This window comes from Brachyhypopomus gauderio, chromosome 7 (genome assembly GCF_052324685.1).
Source record: "Brachyhypopomus gauderio isolate BG-103 chromosome 7, BGAUD_0.2, whole genome shotgun sequence".
In the NCBI taxonomy this organism is placed as follows: Eukaryota; Metazoa; Chordata; class Actinopteri; order Gymnotiformes; family Hypopomidae; genus Brachyhypopomus; species Brachyhypopomus gauderio.
Window position 1 is genome coordinate 22416977 of NC_135217.1, and position 12179 is coordinate 22429155.

General features: G+C 42.9%; 1 protein-coding gene across 1 annotated transcript in view; it reads right to left on the reverse strand.

The window, feature by feature from the left end:
• gnal (guanine nucleotide binding protein (G protein), alpha activating activity polypeptide, olfactory type) overlaps window positions 1-11904 on the reverse strand; it is a 41282-nt gene extending 29378 nt beyond the window's left edge. Inside the window, exons 1-4 of the mRNA XM_077012622.1 lie at window positions 11397-11904; window positions 11083-11155; window positions 10137-10191; window positions 9843-9962 (exon numbers count right to left, since the gene is read on the reverse strand). Of these exons, the coding sequence (XP_076868737.1) occupies window positions 9843-9962; window positions 10137-10191; window positions 11083-11155; window positions 11397-11535 (387 nt within the window). The 5' untranslated portion in view covers window positions 11536-11904. The remainder of the gene's footprint in view (window positions 1-9842; window positions 9963-10136; window positions 10192-11082; window positions 11156-11396) is intronic.
• Window positions 11905-12179: the final 275 nt, after the last annotated feature.

Below are 12179 nucleotides of genomic sequence, written 5' to 3' on the forward strand. Positions count from 1 at the left end.
TCAGAACATGGCAAACTATTTTGGCTCACTTTAGGTACATATGTTCTGGCCTAAATTACAGATGCAAAGCTTTTCTGGTGCAAGTTATTTATTTACCCTCAAACAAGCAAGAGGAAAAAAACCCTTTTTTTAATTCTGTCCTTTATGATAATTATGACACAAAACACACATACTCAAATTGCCCATGCAGTTCAAAAGAAGCCATGATAAAAATACTGCTCTAAATGGCCCACTCGGATTTGTTCTCTGCTTCCAGTCCCAGACACAGGCCATAAAGATGCCTGAAACATGCCAGGCTAATGCTAAGCAAAGCTTTGGCTAGTAATCACAGTACTGCAGACTACACTACATCTGTTCACACACACGCACACACACACACGCACGCACGCATGCACGCACGCACGCACGCACACACGCACGCACGCACGCGCACACACACACACACACACACACACACACATCTTTTGCGTTGGGCAGTCAGATCCCCAGACCTAAACACACATGGACCAGAACCATGAAGAGAGCCGTGAGGTACAGACACATCACAGCTTTCCTAGCAAACATACCGACATGGAGGACGTGATATGGAGAACATGATATGGAGGACGTGATATGGAGGACGTGATATGGAGTGGATGGACCCTCAAAGAATGAGTCCACTGGCAGCACCAATATGATCAGATGGATCAGACTAATGAACTCATGCGTGACAGGGTGTGCTCTTGTTGGCCAACTGCACACCTTGTGAAAAAACAAGCGTACAAAATGAGAGCCGGCTGTAAAATAAACACACACACACCCCACACACAAACTTCCAGACGCGCACACACACACACACACGTTCCATGTTCACCCGTCCATCACTACCATCATCTGTGCTAGAAGACACAGTCCTCGCTTCCGTCCTCTGTGCAACATGCTTGTCAGATTCCCCATCGAGACGAGCGAAAGAAAAAAACACTGATCCTTATGAGCTCAATTAAACACAGATACGCTCATCTTTCAGTGTGGCTGCTAGGAGAAAAAAAGTGATTGTTTTTGTGTGTGTGTGTGTGTGTGTGTGTTTAACTGCACACACGAGTAAGCATGTTGGTTGTGTGCTTTTCTCTTAGCTTTGATGTTAGTAACATATGCTATAACCACATCCAGTCTTCATGCACACACTTCCTGCCTTAACCCCTCTGAAAAACTCCGACAAAACGTCCGTCCGAGCAACGTCGACATGTTCGTTCCCCATCTGTAAGTGTGCTGGTGAGGCACTTCCTTTTTTGGGGGAGGGTTAAATATGAGCATGTTAACTAGGTCTCCCCTCACGTGACCTACTACTGCATGAAAACATTCAGCACATAAACGGCAAAAGAAGTGGTGTAAACATCTAGAGTTTACACACGAAACATCTCAATTAGTCAAAGTTACAATAGTGTCTGTATGCATGCATGCATGCATGCGTGTGTGTGTGTGTGTGTGTGTGTGTGTGTGTGTGTGTGTGTGTGTGTGTGTGTGTGTGTGTGTGTGTGTGTAAAATCAGCTTTTCATAAGTATGGCATTTAAAAGGTATTCTACTCTGTATGTTATTTTGCAAAGGAAGACAGAAAATAAGTAAGCAGTGTTTTAAAACAGAGAGTGTGCATTTGCACTTACTCCTGCCCTCCCAAAGCTGAACTGGTAAAGTGAGTCCACCATCATCCTGAGAGGTGCATATGGGAAGCCAGATAAATACAACCAAGCATTTTAAAGCTTCATCTTATAGTAATGTCTCAGACAAGCTTTATCTTATAGTAATTTCTCAGAGAGACAAGTTTACCTTATACTTTTATGTTTAGCAATGCCTGTCACACACGGTGAGTCATCAAAGAAATTAAAAGACTATATTTAGCACATGACAGATTGATGGAGATGAAAAAGTCTCAAAACCTTGAGGCACAAGAAAGCCATAGAGAGAGAACAAAAGAAAAAGAGAGAGGTAGAGAGAAATATAGATAGATAGATAGAGAGAGAGAGAGGAAAGAGGAGAGGGGAGTGGAAGAGAGACTCACAGACTTGCTCACACACCTAACACAGAATCATCATTCAATCTTCAACCAGGCCATCTATATTCGTAGAATCCTTCTATATACGTCCCACATACTACATGTCACCTCATCTCCCATCCTATTCACCCAAACAGTGTACATTACCCAGGACTGACCCTGGCTACAACAGGGCTCTCTGCATTTCCTCTCCTGCCATCCCTTTTCCTGACCTGGGGTGAGGAAACTCAATCTGCAGCAATGCCTTTAACCAACATGCAGCCAGGCCTTACACCGCTGGACTGGAAGCGTCAGGAAATGGAGGTCCAGACCAAAGCAGACGATCACAGGAAACAGGATTAGCAGGAAGACATGAAAGGGGAAAGTGAGCGTAGATGCTGAATCCTTACAGTGGACGTTTCCTTTAATGGCAGTGCGGGACCTGCAAATGACTTAGAACTTGGTTTATCCTGACAGAGAGAAAAAGCTATTTCTCGGTAAACCACGGTAAAATTTCAGAAGTATTATCATTTCTAATTTTAATGAACATTAAAACCATGGTCGATTAACTAACTTCAAATACTGTCCAGTATTTACCAAAATTAGCAACAGTCCAGGCACAGGCCCTGCAGACAGTGTGGGTTTGTTTAAGTGATAACCCGGAGGAAGGCAGTCACAGCGCCTTACAAAATAACTACATCTAAAGTGTGAGACGTCATAATAGGGAAACATACTTTGGTTTGTATAACTGCATCCTAGCTTATCAATAATGTAACCTGAACATTTCAGTGTTAGATTTCCAACGTGACAGTCATAGCCGTTACACCGTGGTGTAATGGATTCAGTACTTCTATTGATTCAGAATCAGAACTCTATGTCCATTCATGAGTTTTGTGTTCCTTTGCATTTGATTATTGTTGAAAGATCACTGCTTAGACCAGTCATGTGCTTCTTCTGCCCAGACTGTCCAGCGTAACTATAAAGCGGCAGCTTTATTTGTGAATCAGTCAGCCTTCTAAACCATGACAAACACTGCTACATGACATCTTCCGCATTACTGTTAAATCATGAAGCAACCTAAAATTAGCCTATTACACCAAAACTTTTTGAAAACAACATATACAAGCAGACTTCATTTGTGACAGATAAGGTGTCCTTAGCGTCCATGCTCAGAAATTAGCGTCTTTTAATTCCATTTAACTGGAGCCGTGTATGGGGAATGCTCAAGCAGGTGGTCTGACTTTAGCATTTAAAAGCACATATCTGCCATTTGTTTTAGAGTGCGTTTGCAGCCTGAGAAACGAATGTCATCTATAAAAGACAAACACTAATTCATTTTGAAGACAGAAAACACGTAAGCGTGCCCACTACCTTCTATTGATGTGGGTATTTAGTGACAGTGACAGTAACAGGAGTAATAATGAGTAGGTTTGATGATGGAATGATGAAAGTATTTTGGCTTTGACCGCCATCTTCTCCAGTGTAATCTCTGCGTGGTCGTATATCTGCAGACTCTATTCACCTAATGCATACAGTAACACATCACGTAGTTTAGTCACCTAACCAAAGCCTTGTGTTGATTTAAACGTTCCTCCTACTCCTCTGTATTTATATCCATTGTTAGGTTCATTGCAATTATCACTGTGGTCTTAAGACTCATTAGTATTTATGCTAATAATAGTCATCATAATTATCATTGTCATCATCGTCATAATAATATTTTTTTGATTATTTTCTGCAAATTAACAATACCATGGTAATACTGATAACTGTGGTGGTTGCAATGATTGTGAGATTAAAGTTTAATCTCTATCATAGGTATCACAGCCGACAACCTTTCAGCAGTTAGAGCAGGGTGTATGCTGATACAGTGTACTGACCCAGGCCAATGGAAGGGATAAGCCCCACCCCCTGAGGAAACCCCACTGACTGGTTGATGAACTTAGGTTCCTGCTGAAGTCAGAGCAGGTTCAGTGATCTCATACGCTGGCTGATAACCAGCACAACAGTGGTGACGGGGCCCAAGAAGATCATGTGAGCCCACCATGTGATGCCTGGTGCTTTAGATGATAAAACAAGAAGATATGAGAGACTGGTGACTTCTGTAGATCTTCAGAAAGAGAGGGAGGGAGAGAGAGAGAGAGAGAGAGAGAGAGAGAGAGAGAGAGAGAGAGAGAGAGAGAGAGAGAGAGAGAGAGAAGGGGAAAGGTACCCATCTCCAGTACAGAGAAGCTGCCCTGTGTTCTATGAGAATATGAGGAGAGTGTAGACTGTCATCCCGGTACATTTATGCTCACCACAACCTGAGAGACAGTGGTCACAATAAGTGATACTCTTATGAGCACACACTTTGTAAATCTATCATCACTATTTTCTGCATACTTTCCTATTACTATTTCTTTTTCTATTATTGATATTATTGTAATCTCTTAACTAGCTATTAATATTACAGTAATACATCAATCACATTCAGTTTTTACATATGTAATTTTGTGTCCTGTAATGTTTATTTGTACTATAATGTTGTACTATGTTCTTAAACGTCATGCCAAAGCATTGGCAAAACATTGTCATGCCAATAAAACAACCTTGAATTGAACTGAATTGAATTGTGAGAGCAAGAGAGAGAGAGAATTGGAAAAGAAGGAGGGAGAAGGGGAGAAGAGAGAGAGAGAGTGTGTGTGTGTGTAGGGGACAGAGAGAGAGAGAGTAAGGGACAGAGAGAGAAAGAGATGGGGCAGAAAAAGTTGGAGAAGGGGGAGAGAGGGAAAAGGGAAGATAGGGAGAATGGGTGTATATATAGGGAGACAGACAGAGAGAGAGAGAGAGAGAGAGAGAGAGAGAGAGAGAGAGAGAGAGAGAGAGAGAGAGGTGGGAGGGTGTCCTCAGGGCTTGGTCCCAGTGAGGCTCGTGACAGTTTGAATGAAAGCAGTGTGCGTTTTACTGCCCTGAACAGGAAAAATGAGAGAAAGAAAGAAAGTAAGAATGAATAAAGAGAGAGGGAGGGAGCGAGATATATAGAGAGAGAGAAAGAGAGGCATGGACATGGCCCGGGTAATGTAGCTTATCACAAATGGCTGCAAGCAGACAGAGATCAGTACACATGTGCACTCGCCCCTCTCTGGACACTCCCATCACATGCTAACGCTGTTATACACTTACATAATGTCTTATATGTAACGCTTTGATTCTTACTCTGTAAATATAACACAGATCACTGAAGTCCGATTGCAAAACAGATGCATAAATAAATACTTGAAACCGAATTCAATTAAAGTGAATTCAACATATTTAAGCTCCAAAAGCAGCAAGAAAAAAAAGAAAGAAAATTTATTAAATAATTAAAAAATACCAAACTGAATGCACAGTATGAAAAAATGCACTACAAACTTGACTGGCCTGTAAAAACGTATTTCAATTGGTCAGACCAGAAAAGTGTGAGGACCCTGAGAATCATGGGAATGAAGCCACATGAACAATGTCTGTAATGGGCATTTTGTTTTAGTCAGCACTGACACTGTTCATGATGTAAAGTAATAATAATAATAATAATAATAATAATAATAATAATAATTATTATTATTATTATTATTATTATTATTATTATTATTATTATTATTATTATTATTGTTTTTGTTATTTCTTCTGTGGTTGTTGTTATAGTACTACTACTAATAATAATAATCATTCTCAGTTATGCAATAACACATGCTAATGGTCATATCTTGTTAAGGAGGTGGGAAGAACAAACACTTGTTATGCTGCATCAAAATGCAAAATGACAACACTATTATGCAGGATGAATGAATGCGTTTCAAATCATTGCAATCTGTAAAGCTAGATTATTTCTGCAAATCGCAAGCAGCACACCTTTGGACCACAGCGCACAAAACACCCTTCCCAAAACTCTACCAAAGTCAAGACAGTGTACCGTACTTAGCAGTCTCAGTAACATTTAGGCTTACCACCCATGCAGTTCTACGACATTTCTGTTGTAACTTTCAGCATTTTTAGCAACAAATCCAGTGTCTCACTACTTTAGCTAGATCCAGTGTCTCACTACTTTAACAAATCCAGTGTCTCACTACTTTAGCTAGATCCAGTGTCTCACTACTTTAGCTAGATCCAGTGTCTCACTACTTTAACAAATCCAGTGTCTCACTACTTTAGCTAGACCCAGTGTCTCACTACTTTAGCTAGATCCAGTGTCTCACTACTTTAGCTAGATCCAGTGTCTCACTACTTTAGCTAGATCCAGTCTTCCCAAACCTTCCTTAACTCTGCTCATGGCTATAAATGACACATCATTCCATGATCCTTAAAGCTGTTTGTTGTCTAGTTTAATTAATTCAGTAAAGTTATTTGACAGTACAGTCAAATAACTTTATTTGTCTGTCTGAGACTTACCTAAAGGCAGCTTTTCATCTGCTATTCCTGGCTTTAAACTAGGTTTAAACCAGTATTAAAAAGTGGCTTTACAGAAAGGTAATTTAATCATTAGATGAGACAGTAAGACTCGCACACACATGTGGGTCCACCGTGAGGCTGGGCAAAGACCCATAAGAGCAGTACCATATATGCCAGAGGTCCAGAAACCCATCAGAGCAGGAATCTGGACATCACAGACCCATCAGAGCAGGACTGTGGACATCAGAGACAAATCAGAGCAGGACCCTGGACACCACAGGTGCATCTGTCCTGTGTCCAGTCCTCACCCACACTGGTCACCAGCAACAATCCATATGTCATTACATAACACACCTAACTCAAGGAGTTAAAACTAAAAGACACAGGCAACAGTGCAGGCAAAAAGTCAAAACTATACTGACCCTAAGACATCTGGTAATACATGTAAAGTTCAGGCTAAAAGCATCTGGACCCAAGAGCCCAGCAATCTTTACCTTCCATTCAGGCTTCAAACAGCACTTGAAACCTTCAAATTTGAAAGGGCTGTCGTCCGGCATGAATGGACAGCAATGCGTAAGGAATTTCACAGATTTTCACACATATGCAATGTCACACTATCCTGATGTTCCAGGTGCACAAACCTGCAGCCAGTCATGCACTCCACAGGGGAAGAGGGAGGCGCACCTAATGGTTCTTTTCAGTGGTAACTTAAAGGATGTCGGTCGGGTGCACATGACCCTGAAAACATCTGTCAACAAACAGAATATTTGCATGCAAGCTATGAAGCTGTCTAAAAACTCCCTTCTATGGATCATATACATAAACACCAAAGTCCATGAGTGCATGAACCTAAACTTACTACCCACTTATAACATCATATATTGATTTTATTATGATCCCATTGTACGCGGATGAGTTTTGAACCCATCTGTTATAATGCCACGTATACTTGGTATTAGCTGCCCTCTAACTCAGAATTATTGGTCAGTTGTTGACCACCACAGTACTGCTGGGATTCGGGATTCTGGGTGCCAGATCTCCATCAGGATCAAAGTGACAGTGGCACGAAGAACCGAGTACTCAGACCCACCACCAGGCCTCGTACGGCATATCACAAGATATCATTACCATCTTGTGAACGGTCAGAATATCCAGTCAGAAACCCAGAAACCAACCAAGGATCAGTGGGTAGAAACTGGCTAACAAATGGTGCATGACAACCGATGGGCAGAAGACTATAATCGTACATCTATAAAATGCACCCATACGACACGTGTACCTAATAAAGCAGGCAGTGAGCGTGGGGGCAAGGCTGGAGCTTTTAATAAAGTGCTAGTGAGTGTATGTCCAGTACATGAACATTATGTTATGTGTGTGTGTGTGTGTGTGTGTGTGTGTGTGTGTGTGTGTGTGTGTGTGTGTATATATATATATATATATATATATATATATATATATATATATATATATATATATATATATATATATATATATATATATATATATACACACGCAGATAATATATATATGTCTTTATACATATATGTATTTGTATATATATATATATATATATATATATATATATATATATATATATATATATATATATATATATATATATGCAGAAGCAAAATAAAATGTAGCATGCAAGCACTGTTTATATACTATACAGTTATAAGTTAATACAGTAAGAGGGAATAATTAACATCAGCCTGGACCTCCCCTGAAAACTGCCTGTGCAGCAGGACTCGACCAGCCAATACCACCCAGAATGGAAGACGTGGACATGAAACGGCTGAAGCAAAAGAAAGGGTTCGAACCCACGTCCCGCTATCAACGCTGCCATCGCCGTGTCATTACCGTTCAAACCCAGACCGCTGGAGAAAGTTCTGCTGTTCTGTTCGCTGGGGGTAGCAATCGTCTCCACTCTGTCCATACCTGTTTGAGTCCCACCCTTACTCTACTGACACCATACATTATTATAGCTATGACATCAATGTTGCCTACATGCTATTTTTTGGTCTTTATTTCTTTCCTGCCATTTGAAAGTGCACCATTAGATCTCAAGACAGGGGACGAGGGGAAAAAGGGAGTGAGAAACGTCTGTGTGTGAGAGACGAGGACCGAGAGCAAGACCTTCTGACAGCGACTGGCTTTCAAATCAGCCAGATACAACTCAAGACATGCCTTACTTCTGTCTAACATTCAACTAAAAGGCTTCTCAATTAGATACAAGCAGCACACACAAATACACATATACCCATTCAACGGCTTTCCAGAACATCTTCCCTGCAGCAACAGTGACCAAATACAAACTATTTTAGATCCAAAAGGAGCGGCTGTTTGGAGATCTTTCATAACGTCCCATAAGCAACAGCTTGAGCCTTGTCCTTTTGTATCTGCCCTATCAAACCTTAACTAGTTCAAACTGCCAAACAACAAAATGGACGCCATTCATTCAGATGTCCAGTAGCCAAAATCCTACAAAGTTGCACAAGGCATTTCCAGCTCAGCTTGGACATTGCTCAAAACCATAGTCTGCTGCATGTCAGTGAGACAGTCTTGCACAAAATGAAACAGTCAGTTCCAGTTTGATTACTGGTTCACTTCGATCTGAAGAGTGAGACAGAAAACCAGTTAATAACGGTGCCACCTCGATCTCTTTCCATCCCCTTAAGACAAAGAGAGGAACCCAATATGTAAGTGGTCATTAGGTTCGCTAATCAATGGGGGGGGGGGGGGGGGGGGGCACAGTGCCAGTGCCACAGTGTCATAGGGACTCCATACATTTCATCATGCAGATGTGTAGATAGGGTCCCTATGCCCTCTCCCTTCCTGTAACCGTAAACGAGTCACCCATGGCTGCCGAAGGCACGGCCTGTGTTCCGAGGAGGCGCGTTCCCGCCCGCCCTGGGGGCGGCAGGGCCGGGGCCTGGGCGTGTGCTCGCAGGAGTGTGTTAACGTGACAGGCACATGACTGCCCCCGCAGGACCCGCTGCCCGCCACATGGAGGAAAGACGCTGACATCAGCAAGACGCATCATCGTGGTTCTAACTAGGTCTTCAGACATATCCTCACCATCAGCTCGGCTAGCACGCGGGTATGAGAAACAGGAGCACGCGACCTGCCGGTGATCCGCACTTTAGATCTACTCCGCTGCTGCATATCATATATGGCACTGCTGTATTTCAGTCTTTTGTTGCTACAGTAAAATAAAAAAAAACTCCACAATGGATTTTTTCCATTTAGCATTTGAATGCAGTTTGAATAGAGAGTGAACTGATACAGTAGCAGTGCTCCACCCTCTACAGCACCTGCTGGTTGTAGCTGGTTACAGTAAAGCACTCCATCCGTGTTCAGAGCACGCAGGCCATAAGCACGGCGTAGAAACGCTGAGTGCTAACAGCGAGAGATCAGACTCCTTACCTCGGTGTAGTCGAAGTCTGATAGCGGGGCTATACTCTTTAGGTAGTCCAATCGGAACTGGTTGCCCGGGTTGCCGAGTGGTACTGGTGGTATTAAGGTGCTCATGGCCGATACTATCGTCTAGGAAAGCGGATGAAACAAAAGAACACACGGCACTAAGCGGGATGAAAGTGGGATAAATCACAGACTAAGCCCCACTGGTCACTCACATGGGACAGCTGGATCACAGCAGTCTTGTAGAGCACAAAATACAGTCATCAGTTTTTTATTTGGCAGTTCTGGGAAAAAACTTACCACAATTGCATCCTTCACATTTTTTCGGATATCCAATATTTTCTGCTTTTTTTCTCTGAGAAGAAAGAAAGAATGAATGAATGAATGAATGTATGAATGAATACATTAATAAGTGAACAAACGGAATGAACAAACCAATAAAATAATACATAAAATAATGAATAAATGACATAAAACAAGTGATAACAAATCACCGTAATATGAAACAGCCATTGTTAGACTGAAGTCCATCTGGTGAAACCCAGGCCAAAAGAAGGCAACTTGCAATCTTACCCAGCAGTGTTTGTAGGCTACTAAGGACGGATATCAGGTCGGTTTGTAACTGACGGCAGGCCCACAATGATCCACTCAGTAACGAATTATTTTATTCTGGTCGCAGAAGTTGCAGTGTCTATTTGATTCTTACTGCATAATATAAAAACAAGCTACTGTTTTACCTCTGACCCTTCATTATAGAAACACAATTTACCTTGCAGGTCTCAGCTACACAAGCACAGAGCATGGACACCATGCAAAAAAAACTATCTGCAATATCCTGCCGTGTGGTACCGAAGACAAGAGGAACCATTACATCTCATCTCACCCTACCCAGTGTACTCGACGGCGTTTTCCACACATACCAGTACCGTCTTTCCCCCCTCCCGAATAACTAAAGGTTAGGAGGGTCCAAATCTACCTCCACATCTTTCCCCAGCACGTTTCTTATCTGACAGCTATTCGGAACCAGCCGGACGAGCCCGTCGCCATGCTGGACCCGACCGCGGGCCTCTGTACTGCGGATCTCAATCGCTATGAAAAATAAACCGGACGCAGAGGCGTTGCTTGTCGAAAATAGCACAAAAGGACCCAGAACGAACCGCAGTCGGTGCCGTACTGTAACAAGAGGCGAATATCACACGACGTGAACACATTATGCGCAGAATAAACCCAATAGCCACAGACTTACTCCGCGTTAAAGCCGTTGACGTGCAGGATCCTCATCTGCTTGACTATTGTACTTTTCCCGGATTCTCCGGCACCTTTGACACGAACACAAATAAAGGAGAGAGTGTAAACACGATGTGGGTCGGTACACATCGCGCACGATGTGGGTCGGTACACATCGCGCATGATGTGGTCAGACATCGCCGATCACTGGGTCCATGTTAGTGGTCACATCCATGCAGGGAGACGGAGCTGGCAGGATCCGGACCTGTCAGTGATGTGGGGGAGAAGATACAGGGCACATCTGCGGTTCTGGTGGGTTCTGGTGGGTCTCACCTAGTAACAGCAGGCGGTGTGTGGCTTTATACGCCTGTCTCTCCTTCTGTAACTGTTTCTCTATCTTCTTATTCGCCTCTCGCTGAGCCTTCTCGTCGATGCGCTGGTCTTCGGTCTTGCTGTTCCCCAAACAACCCATATTCGCACGACCTTCGTCTGGTTTGCACGATAAATGAAGCCTGATGCGATTATTACTTTAAACGGAGCGAAACAAACGGAGCGAAAAAATCCGTGCGCCACTTCTCCGTCGCCACGCAAATGAAGAAGGTTTCGCTTTAACCCTTCACGTTCACTCCTCCACGTACGTGCATCATATTACAGTCAAACACGCTCCGGCGCTCCAAATTAGAGGAAGTGGAGGAAGGCAGGAACTGGGCTCTGTCCGAACGGCTCCGCTCTCGCTCCTCTCGCCCGCTCGGTACTGTGTGGTTTTTTTTTGTTTCTATCTAAAACCCAGTTTGTATTTCTCCCCCGTAACTCAGCAGTGCTCGCCGTGGTTACAGGAAGTAGCGCCGCGCGAGGACGAGACGCCGCACCGCGCGCTCCACTCTCACCGCGCGCCTGGCGCTTTTTGCGCGAGCGTGAGCGCGAGGCGAGTTGCCTTCCACAAACAGACTGACAAACACAGAATTCACCGTTTGACAATATTATACAACCCTCTATATTTGACGTTATGCTCCTCAGTTTGCCCCTATATTTAGCATAGCTGTCAATAGCATTTATAATAACAATGATAATATCATCATCGTAATAATCTTCATCATCATCAACAAATACATAAAT